This window comes from Cucumis sativus, chromosome 5, assembly GCF_000004075.3.
Source record: "Cucumis sativus cultivar 9930 chromosome 5, Cucumber_9930_V3, whole genome shotgun sequence".
Taxonomy (NCBI): domain Eukaryota; kingdom Viridiplantae; phylum Streptophyta; class Magnoliopsida; order Cucurbitales; family Cucurbitaceae; genus Cucumis; species Cucumis sativus.
In genome coordinates this window covers 26,103,877-26,131,112 of record NC_026659.2, presented here as the reverse complement: position 1 = coordinate 26,131,112, position 27,236 = coordinate 26,103,877, and the positions used below count along the sequence as shown (strand labels likewise).

Sequence of the window (27,236 nt, the reverse complement as noted above, 5' to 3'; positions counted from 1 at the left end):
CTATATATAAGTAATTTAATATTTTTAAAAATTATTTGTTAACTGTATACCATTCACACTCAATCATTTGAAATCTCGATACTATTCTCATCAAGAAAAATTAAACGGGTAAAATGTATAATTTTGATGTGATGTAACAATAAATTGGAGTAAAAAAAATAAAGAGCGTAAAAGGTTGAGAATTTGAGAACAAATTTCTTTGTTATTGAGTATAATGATGTATTTGTAGAAATCTATAAATTAACTTATCATCCTAGAGCTTCATGGCTACGATAAGATAAGCTTTATGCTCAAGTTGGAGCATCTCCATTAGCCACTTTTGAAGGCTGAGCTGAAAACCTCCCTTGGGCCAACTTGTTGTTAAAATAATGTTCTTAGGTTGGAGCATGGATGTGTAGACATGCCTTAGCATACATTTTGTTAGACCAACCGTCAAGCACATTGGACAATCCTATTAGATATTATCTAGTCTCTTTTACAATTTTACTTGTAAGAGTTGTTATGATTGATATAAGTGAAAGATTTTTATAAAATTTAAACGAAACTAACACTTCTCTTTAATAGGTAATAGTTTAATTAAGATATATTAAATGAAAAAGTTGAAAATTAGAATAATTGATTAATGTAGAGTTTGGATTGAGGTAAGAATGTTTAGAATTAGATATATAGAAATAAGATCCGAGAAGGGTTTATCTTCCTTCAATAGAAAAAGAAAAAGAGAAAGAAAAAGTGGGTTTATTTAATTTTGTATTTAACAAATGAATTTCGATTATTAAAAAAAAGAAAAAAGAAAAAAGAAAAAGGAAAAAGGAGAAAGGAAAAAGAAAAGGCCCAGTTGAGTTGAGAAATGGAATTAAAGAGCCCATCGATTGGCCTTATAACCCTCTTTTATGTGATGGGTCTCTTAAATTGATTCTCCATTCCAAAGCGCCTCCTTCTCTTCCCCCAATCGCATCGCATCCACTTCCCCCCTGACAAGAAACCTTTCAAAACCCTCGCTCAACTGCCCCCGCCCTTCCTTCACCACCCTTTCTTGGTGGTGCTCCGACCATCCCATTTCTCTTCCACCCCCTCTTTCACTGGACTTAACAATGGCGGCTCCCTCTCCCTCTGATGTCATTGATGGACCAGTCCTCAGCCTCATCAACAAGCGTCTCCGCGCCCTTCGCAAGAAACACAATCGTATCCTTCAGATGGAAGAGGCTATTTCTCTAGGAAAGCCTATCAACAAGGAGCAAGAAGAAGTCCTTCGCTCTAAGCCTTCTGTTACTGCCCTCATCGATGAGCTTGAAAAGCTTCGACAGCCTTTAGCATCGGCTGTCTCTGAGGAAATCAACTTGGCTGTACAACGTCAACAGGCCAGTGTTTCCTCTCTACCTGTTTCAACCGATGATTCGCATACGGAGGTTAGAGATGAAGATACCAGTGATGTGAAAGACCAGTCCGAACACGCTGTGGTTGAGGACCTTTTAAACCTTCTCTATTTTGGCTCTTTGTTTGATGTTAAGTCTCAAAGCGATTTCACTTCGACGATGCTTACGAGAACGCACGAGAGAAGTTGTTGCATCACCTACGATTATGTCACTGACGATGCTACCGATCTTCTCGTTGAGAGGGATTTGGATTTGATATCGATGATGAGCGGCCTACTGGTCTCTCGTCCTGTGGATTCGAATTTGCCTCATAAGAATGCGTTGGAGCGTTGCATCGAGCACGCGAAACTCTGGCTCACGAAGGCTGACCAACCTATTGAACCCAACACGGATGTTACTTGTATGACCTTTTTTTTCTTTCTAATTTCTACTCCATTTCTTTATTAGTAGTTTTGTTTGGTTAATTTCGTTCTTACATTTTTGGTGTTTTGTTGACTTGTAATGCAATCTTGAAGATGCGAACTTGAGAGAGAGGCTGCACAAGATCATGGCGTCGGATTACTTCACTACCACGCCTGAGATAAAAGGTCCTGTTGAAGTAGCTGCTGTTGCTGCAGGAAACTATGCCAATTTTCAGGTTCCGGTGGCTGTCCATGAAGAAGGTTCAGATGAAAAATTTCTACAGACGGTATTATGGGATTCTCGTACCATATGGTGATATTCATCTGTTACATTACCTCTTTGAAATGAATGTCGAGCAATACGTCCATTTATTTTGTTTCATTCATCGTACAGTGTCTTTCCTTAGCTAAACGTCATTGTAGTTAGAATAGTGGAATGAAAGTTATACTACAAAAGAGAAAATGGTCTTTTCCTATTGATTTGTGGAGCTTGGAAACCTTTAGATACATTGGAAACTATCGTGGGATTTTCTTGGAAATAAAAAGCTTCTAGTAGTTTGACTTGTTGGAAATGTGTCTGAAGTTCAAAGAAAATTGTGCAGCCTTCATCCTAGTTGAGGCCACCTTACCTTCTTCCTCCATGCGGGTTTCGAGCATTTTTTTAATTTTTTTTTTTTCCCAATGCTTTATAGTTCATAGCATTTAGGCAGGTTAACTATGTTCATGGCATCTTTTCTCTAAAGGACTTATTATCTTGTTTAGGGGAAAGTTCCAGTGTTTTCCCTCTTATGTGTACCCCTTTTCCTTCTTGTTTATACATGGCCTCGTTTGATCCTGTCTTGTCCAAAGCTTTCATAGAAGGAGTGCCCATTTTCTTAACTCTATATTTCATAAAAAGACCTGCTCGAAAATATTTCTTTTTGTTAAAGAAAATTAGGGTTATTTTTAATTGGCAATTTTTTTTATTGCTTTATTGGTGTCTATTTATTCACCTTTGTAAAAGGTCGACTATGTATCTTGATTATTCAATATAATATACAAAAATTAACATGGTATTATTTTACTTCGTTGGAACCTTTTTTTCATGGAGTTTTCGGGGATTTGATTTTTTGTATGTCCTATTTTGTTCTTTCTCTATAAATCCAATTGTTTCTATGAAGAAAAGAAAAGGCCCCTTATAAATCCAAGGTCCCAATCATGTGCTTCTAAGCACCAACTGTCAGATATAGTGGCTTCCTTCATGGAAATTGCAAAAAGATCAAGAAAAGTCTGCTGTAGAGGAATAACATCTATCCTTCTATCATTTGAGAAACTAATGTTGTTGCTCTATTGGCTTTTAACGGCTACTTCTTGCATTATCAAACCAAGGTTTTCCTGTGGTCAGTACGCTTAGGATTCAAAGTTTTCCACCCCTGATGTCTACACCATTAATACTTCAAATGACTGTTAATGCATTTTCCTCTTGGGTAAATATCTAAAACCGCTTGAGATGTAAGGCATGCACATCTGCCATTCTAGAAACTGATACTGATGTCTTTATTGGTGTCCTTCCCTTATTGGCCAAGCCACACACATGTTGAGAAACCTTTGAAATGGTTGGGATTTGAGCTATGCCCGTAAATTTAAAGAAATGAATAGAGGTGGCTTTATGGAGACCTTGGTTCATTTTCAAACTTTCACTTCTCGCTTGAAAATGGCCCTTGAAAATTCATTCTCAAGCACAAAGACCTCATTCATTATAAGTTAACTCAGTGGTGATCTAAACTGAAAAATCTACTCACTATTGGGAAAATATATGATTGGGCAAGGGTAATGCAACACTTTGTGAGTTCTCCCAATTTTTCTTGAAATTCAGTCAAAGAGCATCTTCTATCCAAGATATTTGTATTTCACTAATCAACTCTTAGGAATCTAGGCTTAAGTAGAAACTTTGTGGAAGAGGAATAGCCTTCCTAGCTGGCTTTTGCTTAAATTTCTAGCTAAACAACCTCATTTGATTTTGTTGGATTTGGCATTCACATCTCCATGGGAGCTTTGTAGTGGATCCCTCACAGATTTACTTATCCACAGCTCCATGATGAAGTCCAATGACTCTTTTTTGTGTTCTTCCCTAGGATGGTGCTGTCTTTGCAAGAAAGAATCAGAAAACTCTTTCCTTGGGGCGGTGTGAGTTTGCTAGTTCTGTTTGGTAGTTGTTTTTTTTTCAGACGTTTAGCATTTTCTATGCTCATTGGAGGGACACTCGTGGTATGATGGAGGAGTTCCTTCTCAATCCACCTCGTGGGGGGAAGTAAAGCGCGTATGTTATCTTATAGACCTTGTGAAGTGAGCAGAATAATAGGACTTTTAGAGGGGTAGATAGGGACCTTAGTGGGGTTTGATCTCTTGTTTGTTTTCATGTTTGTTGGTGTGCTTCAATTTTGGAACCTTTTGTGACTATTCTCAAGGGTGGTATATTGCATAGTTGGAGTCCCTTTTTACAGAGAACAATGTTTTTTTTTCTTTTTGTGTGTGGGCTTGGTTTTTTGTACACCCATAATTTTTTTTTTCATTGTCCCAAAGAATTACTCAAAGCCGGCATTGCTCATTTGCTGGTGATTTCTATAACTTTACACTCTGCCTTTAATTGGCAGATGACCCTCCTTAAAGACACGAATAGCCATGATTGTTGCAGATTTGGATCCTTTGAATTGAAAGAGATTGTTGAAGAGGTACAATAGAATCTTCAACCACTAGAACAAATTATTTAGTTGGGTTATAGAGTTTTTATCATTTGTGGCTCTTGTTTGTCGTGAACTCTCTTCTGCTTCAATTTTAAACGTAGTAGCTTAAGTACTACCTTGGCCAATCAGAATCGATTTCTACATCTTCCTTGTCGTTGATCTTGGTTTTTCTTCCATCCTTCAAAATTTCAAGTTATGTCTAACTAGAATAAAATTTAAATATATGTCTCAGTCCCTGGTGTTTGATCTGTGTTTGCCTTTTAATTTAGTCAGTTATGTTATGATGTTTCTCAATTATTACCCTCTCCGTGGTGGATGTTAAAATGTTAAAAGCTTAAAATGACATGATATTTAGTGAGTTGGCAGCAATTTGAAGGAAAAAATAGGCCACCGCCATCTAAGAGATGATTGATTTTGATAACATGGAAATTTGGAGAAGAAATTAGGTGGTCTATTTTCTTCCTTTAAATTCGCACCAAGTAACCGAGTATCATACTGTGTAAACTTATCATCAACCAATTTTTTGCATTCTTCTATGTGAAGGGTTTAATTGAAAACTAAATTGAAAAAAATTTGAACATCAAGGATGAAACTAAAAATAGTCTACACACTTTGTCCACAATTTCAAATTCATGGGTAATGGTTTGTCAGCCAAACAGAACATAATACAACAATTCAGTGGCCAACAGAGAAAAATACGATATTCTATTACTGGATCGAGTCAAGCTTGGAGTCTATGTTTTGTGATGAATATCTGGATCTTTGCTGAAAAGGAAAAATTTGTGAGGATGTGCTGTAGTGTTATTATCCAAGTATATTTTAGGAGGTCATTCGTCAGTTGGTTGGTAGTTAGTCTACAATCTTCATATGTGCATTTTTTAAGCTGTAAATATAGTCACATAGTCTGCCTTCTTTTGAAATTTCATAATACGAAGGTTTATCCTCAGCATTTCTACATTGTCATGAAATGAATCACAAAGAAACAAAGAAGGCTCCAAGTGGAGGGGAATATTTCTTTTATAACTAATGCGCTTTTGAAAGTATATTTCTTGTCGTTGATGGCCTTGGAAAGAAAATTGTCAGTATTCTCCTCTTAGGATTTTCTTTCTTTCCGGTCAGCTTTCTTCATCTGAATGCTTAAAGTTTCTTGAGCGATATCCATGTAGTAATTTGATTTATTAGTAATTAAATTTGATGCTTCATAGCAATGAGCAATTAAAGTAAACACCTCAATCCAAGGATTGAGTTGGTTGAGATTACTATTAGAATAGTAATCATCTCAACTGCCAAACTGTTTTTATTTGTGTTGCTGTTACTGAATTAGATTATTCTCAACTGCAAAACTGTTTTTATTTGTGTTGCTGTTACTAAATTGAATAATAATCTCGTATAACTCCTTAATTTGTAGGATGCTGACGTGGGAGATGTGCAAGAAGATGATATCAGTGATGGTCAACCTGGTTCTGCTGACGAGCTGCCTAGTGTATGCCTATGCCCCCAGTATTTCATTCTCTATAGCTCCGCCACCCTCTATCTCTTTATTTGAACATTGAGACTCTTCTGCTTTAGCAGGATGTGCAAGAGACCGGAAATTCCTCCGAATTCGTCACCCAGCAAGAAGTGAGACCAGAAGATGAATTTGAGCAGAAACATGGGGACGGAGATGCAAAAGAACAGCAGTACGTTCCTCGAAGGGGAGGATATATGAGTCAAAGAGGTGGCCGTGGTGTTGGCGGTCGAAGAGGATATTCCAATGGCCGTGGGGGTCGAAGCGAAGGAAGAGGAGGAGGATCCTACCAGAATGGACGCAGTCGATATTACGACCAGTCCGGAAACTACTACCAAAGGAACAACTACTACAACAATGGTCGAGGAAGAGGTGGTGGTGGGAGAGGTGGTGGTGGCCACTCTTACAACAGTCATGGTTCCTCCTCCCAAGGTGCTCCTAACTCTTCAAGCATTGGGGTGGCTTCGTGACCGTCGTCGGAAGCGGGTGGGTGATGCGAATGTTTGGTGCTTTTTCAATTTTTCTCTCTCCCTCCCTCTCCCTCTCCCTCTCCCTCTCCCTCCCTCCCTCTCTCTCTCTCTCTCTCTGGACATTTGGTCCTCGTTGAATTCACCATCCAACATCTTGCTTTTTTTGTAGTCCCTAGTTTTTGATGGATCCAATGGAACCTTGTATAAAAAAAAAAGACCAATATTGCGAAAACCATTTGATCCTAAGTTATTTTGTGGACATGAGCTGCTTTTGTTTAGACGTATGCTTAAGGTATGATATGCTTTATTTTGTTTTAGTTTTAGTCCAGTTTCCTTGGTCTTCAAATAACATATGATTTTATAAATCATTGGATGAGTATGACGTTGTCACCTTCATCTTCTTCTCTCTGTTTTAGTGGAGCTTTGGTAAATTCAACTTGGTGGTGTGTTGAGTGTTATATATAGAGGTACCCATTTAAATTTAGGGTTAAAACACAATTTAGATTATTTTTTTTTTTCTGTTTAGCATCAACATCCATTTTTCTTTCTCTTATTCCCTCACGTAGGGTTTTCATAATTTCTCAGCATACATACTAACATGCCCATTGCAAAACCAAATGTCATTTTGATTAGAAAATTGGATTGTTAGATCTAGTTCGGTTGGAATTGTTTTTTTTTTTTTTTACAATTGATCTTGAACCGACCATTGTTGATTTAGTTACAACAAGGGAAGGTTGATTGAGTCGGTTTACATTTTGAAAATTCATCGAAACTAAAGTTTGGTTAGTTGATTTAGTTTACTCCAAGTGTATAATAATATTTTAAAAAATTATAAATATAGTAAATTCTATTATAAAATTATAAATATAGTAAGTTCTATTAGTTATTGATTAATATCTAATATTGATTGATAAATTCTCACGACATTTGTAATTATTTTAAAATGAAGCCATTTATGCTAATATTTTTAAATATAAGTAACTTGTCTATTTTAAATTATAAATAATTTGTGTGATATTTTATAAATAGTATTTGAAATTAAGAATCTAAAGGAACGAAGGGAAGAAAGACCATAGGGTACATTTTTGGCACCATGTTAAGATCAAGAATTTTGTTAATTTCCTTAATAACTCTACATGGTGGCATTGACTTTTAACAATATTCTCATTCCTTAAATATATATATATATATATTTTTAAAAATTTGTTACCATATCTTTTACGACAAGGAATTAATTCATACAATTAGATGAGTAAAGCCACTCATTGTGAGAAACAAAGTAGAGAACATAGAATGCTACTTATTCTCACCTCTTTCATTTCATCGTGTATAGAACCAAAGTTTAAAACTCTTTAGAGTACACACATTTTTATGTTGAAATTGGGTATCTTTTTAGGTGTTCCAATTTGCAGTAAGGTTAAGATTCTCATGATTCAGACAATGATGCTTTCATATTTTCAATGACTGAGGAGATGAGTTTAGGCCCTTTACAGATCATTTATTCTTTTTACCATCCTTTCACTGAGATTGACATGCTTTTGTAGGATTGTTGTTTCTACAAGATTTTGCTCTAGGGTATACAACTCCATCCAATTTGTCAGCTTCGTTTTATAAAGTGATTAGCATCAACCTCAAGTTATTAGTCTGATCATTTTTTGTTCCAAGGTGAAAACGAGTCTCCTCTCTTGTAAGGACCTAAAGGGGACTCTTCACATCTCAGTTGAAACCATTTTCCTCAAACTAGAAAAAACAAGAGAAACCATTTTCATAATTTCATTCAAGTTGAAAATCCAACGTTTCTAAAATAAAATAAACCACGTGTCAATTCTTTAAATTAAAGAAAAAAATCTCACAAAATTTTATTCTCATTAGAATTTATTAATAAATGCAACCCAAAGTTTCTATACCAATTTATTCCAACATCACAATCGTTCCATCTTCTCCAAATACGAAGGCCCAAAAGAAAAAAAAAAAGAAAAGAAAAGTTTATATTCTTAACTCCATTATTCAATTTGTAATGCAAGTAGGGATCTGTGGCTTTTTCTAGAAGGGATCATTCATTCTTTAATTTTAGCAAAGAGAAAACCCTAAAGAAAGTTTGGCGGGCATAAATGCAAAACACATCAATATCATCTAAAATGAATGTTCATGTCGCCTTCGATTTCTGTAAAATTGAACCATCAACCACTTAAAATAGTAGATATTTTATCAACTAAACCTCATTTTAAATCAACGCATCCGTGATGGTGAGACTAAAAAAATACAGAGATAAAATATGTAGAAGAGAAGGAAAGAAAAGTTACTGAACAAGGCAACAAATATGTTTGTGATTAAAAAGTTAAATGTTTGAATCCATTTCTACATTAAATGTTTTGTGTCGAAGTTTTGGCAGCTTTCTTTTTTTTTTTCTTTCTATGGTTTGCTTTGTTTATTGTAATTCAAGAATACAAATAGATATAAAGAAAGAATAGAACATTTGAAATGCATTTGCATTTGTGATTTTGTTCTTAATTAGTGATGTGATAAACATGTTGCACTCCCTTTGTAGAAGACTTCTATTAAATAATTAACAAAAGTTGATCAATTAACATATAGACTATATAAAGTGTAATTGAACTTTTTCTTTTTTTAGCTCTATACAGTGCATGGATTTGACATCATAAGATTAAATTATCATGAATACACATTTTACATGTAAAAAGCAGAAAACTTATTGTCCAAATTGTGCCATTACCCCGATATCCAAAAAGTTAATTAATTTATGTCGACATGTGATTTGTGTTTAAACCAACTTAGTTTTTTAATTTGACAGTACTTGAAAGTCGATATTAGATGTATCAATTCACGATCGTCAACACATTAATCAATAAAAACTACTTTTAAATTCGTTTAACAATTTTATCAACTCTTCATGTGCAGTTAATTGGCTGAGTAATCTTCCATAAGAGAAAGAGATCATAAAAGAACGGTGTTCGGTTGGAACACGATGGAAGAATCATATTCCAAATATTATATATAACTTATTTACCTTTGTACTTTTTCTTCTATATATACACACATATATATATATATATTAAGCTAAAGCTGCTCTTCAGCCATATATTAATACTCGAAACAAGACTCTCAAACAGAGATCTGAGCTCAAAATTCAAATCTTCCAGCTTCAATTTCAAAAGATGGGAGCAAGCTTTACGGTCCCACGTTCAAAATCTTCTAATGCAATGATACAACAAAAGCCTCCAACCATTATAGAGTGTCACGACAAAGCTCAATGGACAGCTCGTTTTGAAGCTACAAAGGAAACAAACAAGCTTGTAAGTAATTTCATAACATACAATAATGTATATGTTTTTGTTGTGGACAAGCACTAGCAGCTGGGTTGGTTTAACTTTGTTGTTGTGGTTTGTTATGGTATAGATGGTGATTGACTTCACTGCTGCATGGTGTGGACCTTGTCGACACATGGAGCCGACTATCAAGGAATTAGCTGCAAGGTTCAAGGACGTTGAGTTCGTTAAAATCGATGTCGATGAATTAATGGTATGAGCTTTCAAACTTGTCTTGTTTTGTTTTAGTTCAGTACATGACATGACTTGTTGAGAAAAATGGATGACAACACAGGATGTTGCAAAGGAATATGGAGTGGAGGCAATGCCAACATTCATACTGATTAAGAACGGTAAAGTAATCGATAAGGTGGTCGGAGCCAGGAGGGATGACCTGCAGAAGAAGATTGAGAAACATAGTAAATATTGATTGATGCTTATGAAGCTCCTCAATAAGGAAGGAAGATAAAAGTAAAATAAAGAACCAGGAATCTAGTTGTCTAGAACAAACTAAAATGGTTTTTGCTGTTTATTTATTAGCTCAGCCCTTCTGACTTGTGATTTTTATATATATATATTCTATATATTGCTCTTCATGTATTTGCTCAACCTCTTACTTCCTTTGCATACTCACACAACAAAAACATAACAGAACATGCTTTTGATTGGAATTAACATGGACGTTCTCTAAAGTAATAGCCATGTGAAAATGTTGAAGATGACGGTAAGGGTTTTGTTTATTAGACACTAGAAAATTTAAGAAGATAAAAAAAAGGACATTGCATAGATTATTCAACCAGTAGATGCGAAGTATACACCAAATTCCAAGCTAATAAAGTACAAATAATCTTACATTGACTTCCCGTAAAAATATGTATGAGCACATGATGCAACATTATTATAATCAAGTCAAAGTTAACTTTTGGCTACAAGGGCAGTGGATGAAGAATGCTAGATTTCCTTTCCTAAATCTTATTTCCAGGAATCGATCAAGCAGTTCTTCAAAATCCTAATATGCACAATGTTCCTTTCCGGAGAGTAAGACGAGTATTTACATGTTTTTGAGCTTGCATTATATTGATCCCTTGCGTAGAAGGTTCATCCTTGTGGCTGCTCCTCAGATTGACTTCTTAATCAGAACCACCTAAAGCTCTTCTTAGATCAGATTTCTGTTCAAAAGTAAGCTTTGATGGGAAAATGATATCAAACTTGATTCTAAGGTTCCCCTTCTTGTTTGGTTCTTTTGAGATGGGCATTCCTTCATTTTGGATCACTACTTCGTAACCCGGTTTGACAATATCAGTCACAGTAGGGAGATCTCTTCCATCCAAAGTTGTAATGTTCAATGTCTTTCCAGTGAGTGCTTCTAATAGAGATATTTTCTGATTGACTACCAAATCATTACCATCTCTCTCAAAAACAGGATGGGGCTTCTCATCAATGATAAATATAAGATCAGCAGGAGCAACACCAGGTTCTTGATTGCCTTTCTCAGGGAAAGTGATTTTTGTCCCCTTCTTCCAACCAGGCTTAATATCTATTTTCAAAACCTCATCAACAGTTTTTGGTTTCCTACAAAAACAAGTCCCTTGAATAAGTCTAAATCGAGGACAAAAAAGAGAAGAAAATTCAAATGTGAGGTTGATTTCAATGAGATTCCAACGAGAAAGAGAGCTTATGTTCAATTAGTTCAAATCAATGATGGTCTTTTCTAATTTTCAACAACAAAAGCATGCTTATTATTCCTAAGTACAATAAAATATCATTATAGCTGTTTTAGTTAAGGTGATTGAACAAAGTGGAAGCACCAAATCCTTTCCAGATCATAATTCACAAACTTTATGTCACAGCATAATATTCATAAGACCATAAATCTACCAACAGTCTTTCTGCAATCCAATTAGCTATACAAGTAGGCTTTTTCACGTCAGGCAAACACGAATTTGACCTATACCATTGGTTCATAATTGTTTATAATGTAGTCTTTCGTCTATTCGATGGTAGATAGAACAAAAAGAATTATTTGTCATGTAAAGAGGTAACAATATCCTGATAATCCAAAGCATCTCAACCAGAAAAAAGAAATAATATATTCCATGCAATATTATCCTTTGCAATTCCACCCATTAAGCATAACAGCATCAAACAGTATAACCGGTGACCCATGATAACTCAAAGATACCATTATATGCAATCAAAAGAAATAAGAATTATAAGCATTTAACGTTTCAACGAAAACAAAATAAAGGTAAAAGAAGAGCCAGAAACCAATACCCAAATTCATCAGGAACAGTGCGGGAAATCCTCATCTTCCTTCTTGAACCTTTGTAGAGCTCCTCCAAACTACAAAGTAACTTGCTCTCAATTGCCGGTGCTTTCCTATTCGTTTGTTTCACAGCCTCCGCCTTCCCATTCTTAAACAAACCCTCTCCTCTAAACCCTCGGCTCTTACCACTCCCAGCTCCGCCGAAAAACTCGGCAAAAATATCGTCGGCGTCACGAGGTATATAAGAAAAAGAAGGATTAGAATTAGGCGGAGGAACAAAATCAGCAGACTTCAGAGCCTCCTCCCCGTAGAGATCGTAGATCTGACGCTTCTTAGCGTCGCTTAACACATCATAAGCCTCAGAGATCTGCTTGAACTTAGCCTCCGCCTCTTTCTTGTTGTAAGGATTCTTATCAGGATGCCATTTCATAGCCAATCTCTTGTACGACCTCTTCAAGTCATCTTCATTTGCATTTCTGTTCACCATCAACACATTATAGTAGTCCACACCCATCATACAGCTACCTCGATCGCTAAAACCTTTCAAAATGTAGCTACTAATCACAAGAGATTGAAGAAACTTGGCCTGAGAGTAACAAAATTTTCCTCAAATTTAAGTTTTGGGAATAAAGTTGACGGAAACGTTGGAAGTTTTGGTAAAACAGAGGAATCCGGCGAAACGGCCGTCGTGTGATCACAAAATTGAGTGGCTAATTGATTGCTTTAATGGCGCTTTTTTTCTTTTATTATTATTATTGTTATTAATTTATATCGAAATGTTTTCGCTTGCTACCGTTACAGCTCGGTGACAGAATCTTGCGTGAATGACAAACGTGAATGGAGGACGACGATTTTCCTTATCCACGTGAGTGTCATCCCTCACCACTCACCCTCTCTTTCCTTTTGAATTGTCGGGCAACAAAATGTTTTAATTCAATTATTTTCTTTAAAAAAATATTATCTCTTCCTTTCTTCTATTATTTGAAAGGTAGGTTTTTTCTTTTTTTTTTTTAAACAAAATTTAATTAAATCATCAATTATTAGTTGGTATTGGTCAATATATATTTTTGAAAGTAAATCAAAATTATCATACTTAATACAAGAGTTTAAATATAAACAAATATACATTTTTTCCTATTTTAAATATTTATAAAATGATTAAATAGTGAAATATGCTTCACTTTAAAATTAAATAAAATAATAAGATGAGTTTGTCGGCAGATTTTACTATATTAGTGTAATAAAGCCAAAAACATATTATTCAATGAAAATAGCCAGAAATATATATTCATAATAAAGACAAAAAAGAAAGAAAAGGAAATTATTTAAGTTTTATTTGTTGTTAAGATTTGATTTTTCATTCCCTTTCAAGAAAAACAACATTCTTTTCTTTTTTCTAAAGACAAGAAAGACATAAGAAAGGTAGAATATTTACGTTTTTGGTAATGTTTTTATGTCAATTCTTGGTAAAAAAAAAAAAATTGATTACCTAAAATTTACTTCTTAAGTTAAAAGCTAATTATACCACCTGTAACATTATTTCATTTTATTTTCTAGTGGTCAAAATGTTCAAATTCAAATTCAATCCATTGTTACCTCCACTATTTTTGCAAATGTTAAATTAAAAATACCTACTATTCTAATATGGAATGAATATTTAGCATTTATAAAGTGATGTATATAGAAAATTTTTTAGGGAAGCCCACGTGTTCATTCATTAATAGATCTTTTTTTTTTTTTTTGCTATCTTCATTAATAAATGAGGAGTTGTATAATGAAATATATGAACCTATAGGTATTGATAACTGATTTTAATTTAATGAAAGGATGAATCAAAATCAAATGGATTGAATTAATAGTTTCCAATATCAATTGTTTTCTCTCCTACCCATTAGAGAGAATTCAAAGAGGAGGTGATCAACTTTTGGATAGAAAGAATCTTTAATACTTCTAGTAAAATACAATCATTCAACCAATATAAAGTATTTAATATCTATGAAGTGATAGTTATGTCATATTATTCAACAATTGGTTTCGATCCAATTTAATCACTGTAATACCGACTTTACTCTATTTTAATTCTAAGACTTTTAAAACGCCGTAATGTCAATTTTGATTTAATTTAATATTTTGAAAGTATGATAGTCGTGAAGGTCGCAAACATGAAACGATATTTAAATATAAATTACTTTTGTATAGTTAACTAATTGTTTAGGCAACAAAGGGAATATAAAAAGGATTAATAAATGAAAAAGAAATGAAGGTGAGGGAGGGAGGGAGGGGGCATGTGAGTGTATCACATTAACTAAGAATCAATCACAAAGCACTACCAAAATATGGAACGTGCAGTCAAGTAGCTTTGATGGAATTGGGGAGTTGTTGAGTTGTAGAGAGGGACAGTTTTGTACTTTCACAATTAATTTATTTAGCAATCTAATTTAATTAAAACAAAAAATTCCAATTATAAAATTTAAATTTTGGAATTGGAATATTAGTCGGCAGTCGCCGCCGTGGGAACCGCTTCACAATCACCCAAAAAGATATCTCATTCATTTTTCACAAATCAACCCGCTGCCCACCTAACTCAATTTCTCCTCCACCACAATTACAAATTTTCAAAGTAATTGAGTTTATGATTGATTAAAGGTTAATCAATCTTTGTTTTGATTAATTAACTATTTTAAATCTAATTAAGCTCGAAAAATAGATTTAATTAGCTCAAATGTTAAATAAAGTCATCATGTTCGTAGACACACTAAAACCTATGCTCACAAAGCCTATAAATAAATAAAAATCTCTTCATTTGTAAGTATTTAGAAAGACTTTATAAAGTTTGAAGATAATTCTTCCAATAACTCTTAAAACTGAAATTTACATGCATATTCAACTTTATAAACCGTTGCATCAAACTTACATATTCACACAAGTTAAACTCCACAAAACACGTTCCTTCATAAACTTCGTGTGAACACTTAATGTTATGTTGTGTTGAAAACTTTATACAATGCTTTTCATATTTAACCGAACCTATTTTTTCAAAGTGATCTTTCTTTTCCCATACTAATGAGAAAGAATAAAAGAAATCAAATCAAATAGAGGCAAACAATTTTAGTCTAAAAAGATGAAAGAAAAACAATTACCAAACTCGAATTCAAGTGGGGGAGATAACTATCAACTCATGGATGTGGATTTTTGAAAGGGCCTAATGTCCATTCAAATTATATTCTCAGTAATATGTACAAAATATAAAGTGAATGTTACCAAAAAGTTCTATATGCTAATTCAATTAATAAAGTTCTCGATTGACTTTTCATATTCTAATTTAGAATTTTAACAGTGGTCTAAAAAACAAAGCATAAAGATCAGAGCAACATATATCATTATCAATGTGGGCCAAATTTAATTTAGAACCAAAAGAAAAGAAATCTTAATATACTTATGTTCTAAGGTCTAGAGGGGGAAAAGAAAAATCCAAGTGGAGAAAAAGAGATCTTATTTTTCAAAATCATTTGGATTTATTTCCTATTCATTAATTTCTCTCGTAGATTTTATAAGAAAAATGCCTTTTGATGGGACACCTTCAATGTGGTGTGGATATGTCCAAAGTGAGTTTTTCTTTTTATGGTATATACGAAAATTAATTGATTAAACATAAGTATATAGTATAGTATTGCACAATAGGATTACATGACATAATAATATTCTTTACCTTCACTAATTATTACCCCCCATTATTATATATGATAATTTATGTTATTAATTACGCAATGTATTAATTGGACCTTTTATAATGAAAAGTATTAAAGCTTGTAAGAAAAAGAAACAATTATGTACATAATTTCTTTAGCTTTAATGCTAACACAATTACAAGGGAGGTAGCTTATTCAATTGGAGAAGATTTCTTTGACAATAATTTGAAAATGGGTAACATTTGGTGTTAGGTAAGTGAAATATGGATATGCAATGCTGCTTGCTCAATAAGAAATATTAGTTGAATTTTCCCATTCAATTTGTAAATTTGGTATCTAACTTAAAATTTAATATCTATGATTTACAATTAATGTTTTAGTTATTATAATTTGATAAATTTTTCTAAAATTTTCTTAAACAATTTTTATGGTATGAACATAGAAACCACTAAATTCTAACTTTTTTTTCTCTTTCTAAACTATATTTTTATGAAAAAGAAAGAAAAATACAATAATAATTAATAAGAAGATGGTAGAATAGTTAATATGTTTGAGAGGTTAATATTTATTTAATTGTAATTTAAATTAGTTAGTTTTTAATTAATGTTTTATAAATAATTAGCTAATTATCTAATTTCCTAACAGAAAGGTTTGAATATAGAAGAATTGGAAAAATTAAGTTGAATCAAATACAAAAAAAGAAAAAAAGTATTTTTTTAATTAAGAAAAAGGAGAAAATTATGAGATAATAAATTGTGTGGGTGAATAAATGAGTTATCACATAATAATTGAGGATTTTGTGGATAAGTGATAATAAATAAAGGAAAAGAAAAGATAGATAGATGGTTGAGTAAATGGTTTGTACCTCTTTCAATGGCTTGACTTTTATTTCCTTTCATAGTCTCATCTTTTAGGATGAGAATTTAATTTTCTTTTAGAAAAGAAAAATATCAAAGTGGTTATATACTATTTGATTATACAAATTTAGGGAGAGGTCGATCATTAAACACTCCAGAATTATTTAGTATATGTTATTCCGTTCCAATTTTTTCTAAAAATAATTAGATAATTGTCAGTTTGTCAAACTCATGTCCAATACACTTGATCGCATATGGAGCCTAACGTATGCTTGCAACTCATCATTACTGCATTGCAGTAGAGAAAAGAAATTGAATATTCAATTTTATGGTCGATGGTGTATGTCTAAATCGGTTGAAATATACTTGATTTCATTTGATAAAATAGAAATGAAAGTTATGAGAGAAGAAGTTTGTGCACAAATGAACTGTTTTGAGCAACATAAATGCAATCAGCTCTCTATCCTCTCAGTAAAGTTCACGTCTGTCCATACTTTTGAAACAATTTCAAATTCTCATTGAAATCAAGCGCGAGACTTCCCATACATATCAAATTCGTAACTTGTCAACTCAGAAATCCTTTTATCTTTCTCTACAACTGAATTCTTCACGTTTCATCTCAACTGATTTTGATCATTCGTGCAGTGTTTTTCTTTATCAAATCGGTAACCCCAATTCGTTCATGCAGAACACTCTGATCGGAGCCGGTGCACGGAGCTTGGACTAGAAAGAGCAGGGTATTGAACTCTTTTACAGAATGTTAGAAGAAGGCTCAGTTTAACCAGATAAATACACTATTTCATTTTCTTCTTAAAGATTGTGCTTATATATTCGCTTTATCTGAAGGGAGACAGGAGTATGCTCATATCGTTAAACTTGGGTTAGATTTAGATTTTTTATGTTGGGATTCATTTAGATTCTTCTTGTGGGTGTGTGAGTATAGCATTGAATGTGTACGAGAGAATGCCTCTTACAAGTTTGGTATTGTGGAATGTGATGAGTGATGCATATTTTCAGTGTGGGCTTTTCGAGAATGCTCTCAAACTATCATGGGTGATCGTAATAGGTTTCATCATATTAAGAATGGAATGTGTTCTTCCATGGACTTTTGGTGATTTCTTTGTTGTAGATCAGTTAATAAAGTTATACGGTTGTATAAAAAATAAATGGAAGTATAATCCATTAATATGCCAAGGAGAACCTTTCCAAAATTCATAGCCATAATACTACCTAAACCCGGAACTCTGTAAAAAAATCGAGGCTGCAAGAGCTTTATCCCATCATGTGGCAATTCAAGAACTTACAAATTTATCTATGAATATCACGATACAAAAAACTTCCTAAATCTGGCTGCAGTTACTGATATTGAGAACTACATCAATTCACATCTTCTGCAAAAAGTGTTTAATACTGCAGAAACAGAAATCACCTTATATGATCTTCCACAGATAGCTTCAAGCTTTCTTTTGTTGCAAACATTTTCGTGTGCTCAAATGAAAAACCAATGAAGAATCTGAACGCCTGAGAACTAGGGTACCTTAATCACGATGTATCAGTATTCTCCCTTATGGATTTCATAATAAACGTTGTTTGCCAAGGTCCTTTCCCACTGAAAAATAAAAGATTCGAAGATGGATGTCAAGGAAAGAAGATCAAAACAAGCAATAATGTCAGTTCAACAACAAAGGTTTGAAGATCTCACATTTGGATGTCTCAGGAACAGCAACTACATGCATGATTGCATTGTTGGGAGGAAGTTGCAAGCGAAGGGGATAAAGATTCCCATTCAATGGATTTCGAGTACACACAATGATACCTTCAATTCCTGTTTCTTCCTTCAATTTACGAGTCAGTTCCTCCACCCCATTTCCTTTGAATGTAAAAGAAGAACCCTCCACTGTATCTTCATCTACATCTCCACTTTCGTCAGCTACATGATAGTAAATGGTCCTTCCTTCAGATTTGGGAGGTACACTAACAGTTGAATCAGTAGACTACGAGCAAACAACAAAAATCATGATCAAAATCTGAAGGACATGGAGTAAATTCATTTAAATTCATCTTGAAAAGAAGTTTTATAGAGATCTCAAACCTCAAGTCTAGAGTAGTGGGTCGGTTTGCCAGAGGTAGAAGGGGGCGAGCTGGGATTGAAATCTAGAGAATCCTGATGATCAATTGTGGGAGCTCTATGATTCATAGACACTTGAATCTCAACAACATCAATATCCCACAGGATCCAATCTTGTGTGGCGGTTCGATTCGGAATATCATGGGTGACCGAATTTCGCCAAGGCGGTAGACCCCCATTAGCTCTCAAGAAGTTCCCATATCGGGTCTTGAACTTGACTTGCGACCCTTCTCTAACAGGTTCCCACTCGACGGACGAATCTAGTCGTCGAGGAAGGGTCTGAAGAACTTTCCTGCCGGTCATTCCGAGCAAGAAGGGTTGATTGCTGGCTGTCAGGTACTTGCCGTAGCAGCTTTTGAGACGGATGAAAGACTCAGAGTTGGCCCCGGACACAAACTCGACAGACCAACGAGCAGTTTTGGAAGATCCGTTACGGTCCTGGTTGACGGTGTCCTGATCGTCATCAGCAACAAGGTACTTGTCGTGATGGCTGCGGAGGCGGACGGTCTTGGCGTTGCGGAAGAAATCCATGTGGGATCGGAGACTGTTACCGGAGAAAGATTTGAGCAGTAGAATAAGTAAAGAAAGCTTCAAATTTTGTTTGGATAATTGTCCTAACAAAGAATGGGCAATGAAAACCTGTATCAAATAGGATGTTGGGTCATCTTCTTTTTAAGAGATGAATATTTCCCAATGGTGTGATTAGATTCCTGGTTGAAATTTGGTGGAAGGATAGGAAGGAAATGAATGTTTCAAAAGTGGTAAAAGAAAGTCAGCTGCAGCTGGTGATACAAAGTTAACTCACGCGGTTTTTAAATTAAAATATCCGGCAACCATCTCATTGGCTGACCGCCATTTCGGAATCATCTTCGGTCGGTCCTTTTACATCCATGAGCCGGTCGGTCGGAATAGAAGAATTGGTTGAGTTTAAATTCATTCCGTACTTGCTTCCCTAAAATGAAATTTTCTAATTTACCCCATATATTTTAGGGTGTATGTATAGATTTTATTAGTTTATAATATAATGTTTAGTATGAACAAATTTAGAAGCAACCCCACCCCCCGGGTAGGTAAACTCTTCTCTTGAAACTTTAAACTTTAAACATTATATTAGAGATGGTGCCTTCTTTTCATTTTCTTTTTTTAATCTTCAAATGTCATTTTTCATTTTATTTTCTTGTCCAAAACAATATTTTAATACATGCTTTAGTATAATTTAATTATTATATATATTGGTGACTGACAAAAATTCTAACCCTAAGTTGCAAGGACTACATACTCATTGGTGGGGTTTTGCATTAACTAGGCCACAATTGTACATGTCCAACTTAATGCGGCATTGCTTAGGTTTTGTATTTAATGTTCACAGCTTTAGAAAACATAGAAAGAAAATAGAAATGGGCAATGAAGTGAAATGTACCCGTTAATTTTAAATATAATTTATTTTGATTTTTGTACGGCATTTGTGAGATAGGAAATGAACCCGTCATCTCTAAAGTAGAATACCATACTAATTACTCTTGAACTAAGTTTTATACTATATAATATGTAAATATGCTATCAATTCTAACGTTTTGTTTACCAAATCGTAATGAAAATATGTGTAATTTAATTAAATATTTTCATTGATGGATCAATTGTAATGAACTTCATTCACAAATGTAATTAATTTTTTTTGGGGTTAAATTTACTATTATTCTTACCTTTATCTACGAGGATCAAGACAATAACGATAATAGTATAGATATCAAAATTGGTAAATTTTTTTTGTAGTAACGATAATGATATGAGTTATGTTAATGAAGCAATTAGATTGTACATTTTTAATTCATTAAATCATATTGTGTTACTGGATTACAAATATAGATGTGAACCCTCTATGTCACCCTATACACAAAAATAATGATATGAGAGTGCAAAAATAGAAAGCTTCATTTTGTTTTTAGTATGAAATGGGAGACATATTGGGCTTTGGATTTCTCCATGTCTAGCGCTTCCACCAGCTCTTTATCCTCTCGGTAAAGTTTCATATCCATCCATAGTTCTCAAAAACAGTTTCTAATTTTTATGCTTGTGGGTGCAAAATGCTTTTAGCAATCCCAACAAATTCACAATCTCTTCCAATTGAAATCAAGGGCGAGAATTCCAAGACCCATCAAAGTCGGTTTCTTCACTTGCTGACTGACTGTACAGATTTGTCAAAGCTCAAACAAATACATGCTCAGGCAATTCGTAACTTCTCGACCCACAATTCCTCTCTCTTTCTCTACAGCCGAATTCTCCACGTTTCGTCTTTAATTGATTTTGATTATGCCTGCCGTGTTTTTAATCAAATTGATAACCCCAATTCGTTCATGTGGAACACTCTGATCGGAGCCTGTGCACGGAGCTTGGACCGGAAAGAGCAGGCGATTGAAATCTTTTACAGAATGTTAGAAGAAGGTTCAGTTGAACCAGATAAACATACTTTTCCTTTTCTTCTTAAAGCTTGTGCTTATGTATTTGCTTTATCTGAAGGGAGGCAGGCCCATGCTCAAATTTTTAAACTTGGGTTAGATTTGGATGTTTATGTTGGGAATAGCTTGATTCATTTATATGCTTCTTGTGGATGTTTGAGTATGGCGTTGAAGGTGTTTGAGAAAATGCCTCTTAGAAGTTTGGTGTCGTGGAATGTGATGATTGATGCGTATGTTCAAAGTGGGCTTTTCGAGAATGCTCTCAAGCTATTTGTTGAAATGCAAAACAGCTTTGAGCCTGATGGGTATACAATGCAGAGTATAGTTAGTGCTTGTGCTGGTATTGGAGCTTTATCTCTGGGGATGTGGGCTCATGCTTATGTGTTGAGAAAGGCCAGTGGCGCTATGGCGGGTGATGTTTTGATCAACTCCTCACTAGTGGATATGTACAGCAAGTGTGGTTCTTTAAGAATGGCTCAGCAGGTCTTTGAGACAATGCCCAAGCATGACCTAAATTCATGGAATTCTATGATTCTAGCGCTCGCCATGCATGGACGGGGGCAGGCTGCCTTGCAATGTTTTTCTCGGCTGGTTGAAATGGAGAAGTTTTTGCCTAATTCTGTCACGTTTGTTGGTGTTCTTAGTGCATGTAACCACGGAGGCATGGTTGCTGACGGCCGGAAATATTTTGATATGATGGTTAATGACTACAAGATTGAACCCCGGTTAGAGCACTATGGATGCCTTGTCGATCTTCTATCTCGCTCTGGTTTTATTGATGAAGCTTTGGAGTTAGTGGCAAATATGCATATAAAGCCAGATGCAGTGATTTGGAGGAGTCTTCTTGATGCTTGCTACAAGCAGAATGCTGGTGTTGAGTTGAGCGAAGAAGTGGCATTCAAAATTCTTCAATCTGAAAAAACAATTTCTAGTGGTGTTTATGTGATGTTGTCAAGAGTCTATGCTTCAGCACGCCAGTGGAACGATGTCGGAATCATAAGGAAGGTGATGACCGATATGGGTGTGACAAAAGAGCCGGGCTGCAGTTCGATTGAAATTGATGGTATTAGCCATGAGTTTTTTGCAGGAGACACATCACACCCCAGGATAAAAGAGATCTACGGTGTTATTGATTTGATTGAGGAAAAACTGGAGAGACGTGGTTACTCACCTGACTGTTCACAGGCAACCATGGTAGATGAACCCGATAACATCAAACAACAATCGCTTAAGTTGCATAGTGAGAGACTTGCCATTGCTTTTGGGTTACTAAACTTGAAACCAGGTACGCCAGTGCGTATATTTAAGAATCTTAGAGTATGCAACGACTGCCACCAAGTCACCAAGTTGATTTCTGAAATCTTCAACGTGGAGATTATCATGCGAGATCGTAATAGGTTTCATCATTTTAAGCATGGAATGTGTTCCTGCATGGACTTCTGGTGATTTCTTTGAAGTTCAGCATATGGAAGGTGGAACCTTTCCAAAATCCATATCGACAATGCTACCTAAACCCTAGACTCCGTTAGAAAGTCGAGGTTGCAAGAGCCCTATCTCATAAAATGGAAATTTAATGATACAAAAAGCTTCCTAAATTTGGTTGCAACTACTGATATGGAAAACTACATCAATTCACGTCTTCTGTGAATCCCTAATTAACAAGTAGTTAGAAGATGCAAAAGAGTTGAACATTTCAGAAGCAGAAATCGACTTATATGCTCTTCCACATATGACTTCAAGCTTCCTTTTGTTGTAATTATTTGTGTGTGGCTAAATAAATGAAGAATCCGAATGACGAGGAGTAGGATCATCCGGGCACCAATCTCAGACTTGTTTGAGAATATAATTGCCACAATCTTTTGATAACAATGTATCGGTATTATTCGCTAGGGATTTTATGATAAACATTGTTTTGCAAGGTCCTTTCCCACTGAAAAACAAAAGATGCGAAGACGGATGTTAAGGAAAAGAAGATCAAAACAAACAACAATGTCAGTTCAACAAAAAAGGGGTTGAAAATCTCACATTTGGATGATTCAAGAACGGCAACCACATGCATGATTGCGTTGTTGGGAGGAAGTTGCAGGCGAAGAGGATAAAGATTCCCATTCAATGGATTGCGAGTACACACAATGATACCTTCAAATCCTATTTCTTCCTTCAATTTGCGAGTCAGCTCCTCCACCCCATTTCCTTTGAATGTAAAAGAAGAACCCTCCATTATATCTTTATCTACATCTCCACTTTCATCAGCCACATGATAGTAAATGGTCCTTCCTTCAGATTTGGGAGGTAAACTAACGGTCGAATTAGTATACTACAAGCAACAAAAAATGGTGATTAGAATTTGAAGGCCACGGAGTAGAATAGATCAAATTCATCTAGAAAATAAGTTTTATAGAGATCTCAAACCTCAAGTCTGGAGTAATGGGCCCATTTTCCAGAGGCAGAAGGGGGTGAGCTGGGATTGAAATCTAGAGAATCCACATTCTCAATTGTGGGAGCTCTATGACTCAAGAACTGAACCTGAATCTCAACAACATCAATGTCCCAGAGGATCCAATCTTGGATGGCGGTTTGACTCGGATTATCATGAGTGACCGAATCACGCCACGACGGTAGACCCCCATTTGCTCTTAAGAAGTTACCATTACAGGTCTTGAACTTGACCTGCGCCCCTTCTCTAACGGGTTCCCACTCAATGGATGAATCTAGCCGTCGAGGAAGGGTCTGAAGCACTTTTCGGCCGGTCATTCCAAGCAAGAAAGGTTGATTGCTGGCAGTCAGGTACTTGCCATAGCAGCTTTTGAGACGGATGGTAAAGTTAGACCTTTTGCTGAATGGAAACTCAACGGACCAATGAGCACTTTTGGAAGACCCGCTACGTTCTTGGTTGACTGAGTCCTGATCGTCATCAGCAACAAGGTACTTGTTGTGATGGCTGCGGAGGCGGACAGTCTTGACGTTGTGGAAGAAATCTGAGTTAGATCGCAGGTTGTTATCGGAGAAAGATTTGATCTGTATAATAAGCGGAGGAAATCTTCAAATTTGTTTGAACTTTTGTCCTAACAAAAAGAAGGGGCAATTAATTTGATGTTGGGACCTTCTCTTTTTGAAAAATAATGGGTAGGAAAGGGAAGTCAGGTATTGATATAAGTTGAAATCAAGCCACTTTATAATCAAGGAAAAATTAAATTTGAAACCCAATCATTTTGGCCCCAAGATTTTTTAAAAACTATTTCAATCATTTCTATTTATAATGATATTTTATTAACAAAACAAATTTATCCATAAATATTTGAAATTTTTATTGAGATTTTCATGTAGAAACTCAAATAAACGTGACGAAAATTCTAAACGAGAAAGACTTAATAGTATTGATATGATTATTAAAGGTCAAAAGTTTAAACTTTCATTGATTGTTGTAAACATATATGTATATATAACAAACATAAAACTTTAAAAGGTTAAAATTATATTTTGGTCCTAAACTTTATACCTTGTTCTATTTGGTTCCTAAACTTTTAAAGGTGTATGCTAAACTTTTAAAACAGTATGGAGGTATTCAAATTTTTGAAAAAAAGTTCACTTTGGTCCAAGCTATTAGAATCTCTACCAAAAATTTCTTTAATTATTTATCCAAACATGTGACTTCTATATTTGAATTACTAGACATCTATATTCATCATATTAATTAAACAGATAAATGATAAAAAAATCTAGTTAATTTATTCTATAAATCTCTTGTATATTTCTCTTTTCAAATTGGAATATTGAATCAAATCATAGTAACAACACTGAGTAGATTAAGAAAATAAAATAGAACTAACATAACTTTGCAGATAAATATTTTCATAACAAATCACAAAACCAAAAAATGAAACAATTGGGAAGAAGCAAAAAAACTTTCCAATAAATCACAAATATCTCAAACATAGAGTACTATAATTGACTTTATCAGTTTTTCGATAAAACATCAATATACTATCTAACTTTTAATTAAAAATGAAAGTGATTGATTATTAATAGCAATCAATTTATTCAAATATAGAACTCAACTCACCTCCTCGTTCAGTGGCTAAAACATACTTTTTAAAAAAAAATTAAAAGAATCCTAATAGAATAAGATTCTGTGGCTAAAACACACTTTTTTTTTTTATAATTAAAGAATCCTAATAGAATAAGATAAAATGTTTATAGACCAGAATTTAAATCAACCTTGAATCTAAAAATAGTATTTAAACTTAACTTTTTATATAATTCTATATTTTAAAGTTTTAAAAACTTGTCAATGGCTAAACTAATTAAAAAAACAATACCTTTCGACCAAAAGATCAATTCCTAATCTATATGTTGTTCCCAAAGAGATAAAATTAAAAATTCAAATAAAAAGATAACTAAATTAAGAAAATTATTTTCTTGAGATTATAAAATTTTATTATATTTGAGTTAATTTTGTTATAACTCTTTTTTAGCGGCTTATTTTTTATAAGAAAAATATTTGGGTTTATGATTTTATTATTATATAGCAAACTGTTCTTAATTCTTTTATGATATATCATGTAAGTGTGGAAGAACACTTCTATTCTTTTTAGTTTTTATATGATGCATCATGATGTAAGTATGAGTGATGAACGGTGATGAGAAGGAATGCATGAAGATAAGTATAAGCGTTTGGTAAATAAGAATCATTTTTATATGGTACGTAATTTACATGTAACTGAAGGATATATTATGAAAGCATCCATATATGCGACCGAAATTTAAAGTTAATGCACACCTGTAACGTAGAGGATCGGCGTACCGATTTGGGGGTGGACGGAGAGCATTTCCCGGAGACGGAATCCTTAGAAGAACAAGAAAGGGCAGAAATAGACCTTCGACTCATGAACAGACAATACTTAGGAATTTCAACAACAGGTTCAACGTCCCACAGAATCCATCCCTTAGTGGAAGAGAATCGCGGTTCATCATGAGTAACAGAGTTCCTCCATGGGGGCATAACGCCGTTGCCTCTCAAATAACTGCCGCACCAACTCATCAATTTCACCTGATCGCCGTCGCGTACAGGCTCCCACTCCAGAGAACTCCAGGCCGCGGCGTGCTTAGTTTGGCAAATTACCTTCCTCCCGGTGGCGCCGAGAAGAAAGGTGAGGTCAGTGGCGGAGAGGTAGTTTCCATGGCGGCTCCGGAGGCGGATGGAATCGGTTTTTCCTTCGACGAATTCGATAGCCCAAATGGTTCCGGTGGCGGAGGTGTGGGAGGTTTGGCGGACGGTTTGGTGGTCGTCGGCGGCGGATAAGTATTTGCGGAGGTGGCTTCGGAGTTTGACGGATTTGAAGAAGGTGAAGAACTCCATGGATTGATTGGGGAATAGAGAAATTGGGGGATTGGGGATTGGGGATTTGAGGAAACAGAGGGAATGGCGGAAATGGAAGGTTGTTAGAGTGGGAAGAGAGTGATATAGTGATAGTGAAGGACTTAAAAGAGAGTATCACTTTTACACGGTCAACTCTCCAATGGCCGAAACACTCATGTTATGTGCAATTTTTTGTTTTCTTTTTTCATTTGTTCTAAGGGACTTTTACAAGTTTGGTTTCTCCATTTTACTTCTTTTGAATTGGTTCTTAGTATTGATTTTTAAAGAAATGAAAATATTTATAAAGTATAACTAAAACAATTTTAATTAAAATCCAACAAATGCAAACATTTTATTCACTTCAAACTTTCTTGCTTTTCTATGATGGTTTTAAAAGTGACTTAAAAAAAAGTATCATTCGGGTTCCAGGTTCTTTTTTTGGTATTCTCAAAACGAAATACATTTTCTTTCATTGATTTATATTTTTTGTAAGTACGATAGTTCAATTTTTATTCGAATTCGAAAAAGAATCAAAATTTGGTTTGGTTTTTATTAGAAAGTGAATTAAATAAGAAATTTAGAGATTAGAAGTAATGTTTATAGACTCCATTGTCAAAAATAGATAAATAAATAATGAGTACTTTGAAATTTGACTAATAAGGTGACTCTCTTTACTGACGT

General features: G+C 34.5%; 6 protein-coding genes across 10 annotated transcripts; 3 read left to right on the top strand and 3 right to left on the bottom strand.

The window, feature by feature from the left end:
• The first annotated feature begins 902 nt into the window (after positions 1 to 902).
• Positions 903 to 6,853, top strand: LOC101205164. 4 transcript variants are annotated; one of them, XM_004135155.3, is made up of 5 exons: positions 903 to 1,773; positions 1,889 to 2,061; positions 4,408 to 4,485; positions 5,906 to 5,980; positions 6,070 to 6,853. In XM_004135155.3, exons 1-5 carry the CDS (start codon positions 1,092 to 1,094, stop codon positions 6,472 to 6,474), a joined length of 1,413 nt encoding a protein of 470 aa, XP_004135203.1. In that variant the 5' UTR covers positions 903 to 1,091; the 3' UTR covers positions 6,475 to 6,853. The 4 variants fall into 4 exon arrangements, with proteins under 4 accessions (XP_004135203.1, XP_031741071.1, XP_011655661.1 ...); XM_031885211.1 differs by having other exon boundaries at positions 6,067 to 6,853; XM_011657359.2 differs by lacking the exon at positions 4,408 to 4,485.
• Positions 6,854 to 9,552: 2,699 nt separating this feature from the next.
• On the top strand, positions 9,553 to 10,409 carry LOC101205407 (thioredoxin H-type). The gene is made up of 3 exons (XM_004135156.3): positions 9,553 to 9,788; positions 9,892 to 10,014; positions 10,096 to 10,409. Exons 1-3 carry the CDS (start codon positions 9,651 to 9,653, stop codon positions 10,228 to 10,230), a joined length of 396 nt encoding a protein of 131 aa, XP_004135204.1. The 5' UTR covers positions 9,553 to 9,650; the 3' UTR covers positions 10,231 to 10,409.
• Positions 10,410 to 10,555: 146 nt separating this feature from the next.
• On the bottom strand, positions 10,556 to 12,812 carry LOC101205643 (dnaJ homolog subfamily B member 1). The gene is made up of 2 exons (XM_004135157.3): positions 12,075 to 12,812; positions 10,556 to 11,372 (listed from the first exon to the last, which is right to left on the bottom strand). Exons 1-2 carry the CDS (start codon positions 12,581 to 12,583, stop codon positions 10,931 to 10,933), a joined length of 951 nt encoding a protein of 316 aa, XP_004135205.1. The 5' UTR covers positions 12,584 to 12,812; the 3' UTR covers positions 10,556 to 10,930.
• A 4,956-nt stretch (positions 12,813 to 17,768) lies between these two features.
• Positions 17,769 to 19,547, bottom strand: LOC105434385. The gene is made up of 3 exons (XM_004135158.3): positions 18,705 to 19,547; positions 18,315 to 18,606; positions 17,769 to 18,221 (listed from the first exon to the last, which is right to left on the bottom strand). The coding sequence occupies exons 1-3, from the start codon at positions 19,269 to 19,271 to the stop codon at positions 18,187 to 18,189; spliced, it is 894 nt and encodes a 297-aa protein (XP_004135206.1). The 5' UTR covers positions 19,272 to 19,547; the 3' UTR covers positions 17,769 to 18,186.
• A 1,001-nt stretch (positions 19,548 to 20,548) lies between these two features.
• On the top strand, positions 20,549 to 23,448 carry LOC101207466 (pentatricopeptide repeat-containing protein At1g59720, chloroplastic/mitochondrial). Its single transcript, XM_004135418.3, has one exon. It carries the CDS (start codon positions 20,825 to 20,827, stop codon positions 22,640 to 22,642), a length of 1,818 nt encoding a protein of 605 aa, XP_004135466.1. The 5' UTR covers positions 20,549 to 20,824; the 3' UTR covers positions 22,643 to 23,448.
• On the bottom strand, positions 22,753 to 26,661 carry LOC101205876. 2 transcript variants are annotated; one of them, XM_011657358.2, is made up of 4 exons: positions 25,977 to 26,661; positions 23,609 to 24,214; positions 23,222 to 23,513; positions 22,753 to 23,126 (listed from the first exon to the last, which is right to left on the bottom strand). In XM_011657358.2, the coding sequence occupies exons 1-4, from the start codon at positions 26,553 to 26,555 to the stop codon at positions 23,092 to 23,094; spliced, it is 1,512 nt and encodes a 503-aa protein (XP_011655660.1). In that variant the 5' UTR covers positions 26,556 to 26,661; the 3' UTR covers positions 22,753 to 23,091. The 2 variants fall into 2 exon arrangements, with proteins under 2 accessions (XP_011655660.1, XP_011655659.1); XM_011657357.2 differs by having other exon boundaries at positions 22,753 to 23,513; positions 25,977 to 26,660.
• Positions 26,662 to 27,236: the final 575 nt, after the last annotated feature.

Bases quoted from the DNA above. Each gene is read 5' to 3' on its own strand.
- LOC101205407 (XM_004135156.3), top strand. From the start codon at position 9,651: ATGGGAGCAAGCTTTACGGTCCCACGTTCAAAATCTTCTAATGCAATG. The intron at 9,789-9,891 runs GTAAGTAATTTC...GTTATGGTATAG, and splicing joins CAAAGGAAACAAACAAGCTT to ATGGTGATTGACTTCACTGC. The intron at 10,015-10,095 runs GTATGAGCTTTC...ATGACAACACAG, and splicing joins TCGATGTCGATGAATTAATG to GATGTTGCAAAGGAATATGG.
- LOC101205643 (XM_004135157.3), bottom strand. From the start codon at position 12,583: ATGATGGGTGTGGACTACTATAATGTGTTGATGGTGAACAGAAATGCA. The intron at 11,373-12,074 runs GTATTGGTTTCT...TTGTTTTTGTAG, and splicing joins ACTGTTCCTGATGAATTTGG to GAAACCAAAAACTGTTGATG.
- LOC101207466 (XM_004135418.3), top strand. From the start codon at position 20,825: ATGCTTTTAGCAATCCCAACAAATTCACAATCTCTTCCAATTGAAATC.
- LOC105434385 (XM_004135158.3), bottom strand. From the start codon at position 19,271: ATGGATTTCTTCCGCAACGCCAAGACCGTCCGCCTCCGCAGCCATCAC. The intron at 18,607-18,704 runs GTTTGAGATCTC...GTTTGCTCGTAG, and splicing joins CCCACTACTCTAGACTTGAG to TCTACTGATTCAACTGTTAG. The intron at 18,222-18,314 runs GTGAGATCTTCA...TTTATTTTTCAG, and splicing joins TGTTCCTGAGACATCCAAAT to TGGGAAAGGACCTTGGCAAA.
- LOC101205164 (XM_031885211.1), top strand. From the start codon at position 1,092: ATGGCGGCTCCCTCTCCCTCTGATGTCATTGATGGACCAGTCCTCAGC. The intron at 1,774-1,888 runs GTATGACCTTTT...GCAATCTTGAAG, and splicing joins ACCCAACACGGATGTTACTT to ATGCGAACTTGAGAGAGAGG. The intron at 4,486-5,905 runs GTACAATAGAAT...CTTAATTTGTAG, and splicing joins TGAAAGAGATTGTTGAAGAG to GATGCTGACGTGGGAGATGT.
- LOC101205876 (XM_011657357.2), bottom strand. From the start codon at position 26,555: ATGGAGTTCTTCACCTTCTTCAAATCCGTCAAACTCCGAAGCCACCTC. The intron at 24,215-25,976 runs GTGTGCATTAAC...CTTATTATACAG, and splicing joins GCCGATCCTCTACGTTACAG to ATCAAATCTTTCTCCGATAA. The intron at 23,514-23,608 runs GTTTGAGATCTC...TGTTGCTTGTAG, and splicing joins CCCATTACTCCAGACTTGAG to TATACTAATTCGACCGTTAG.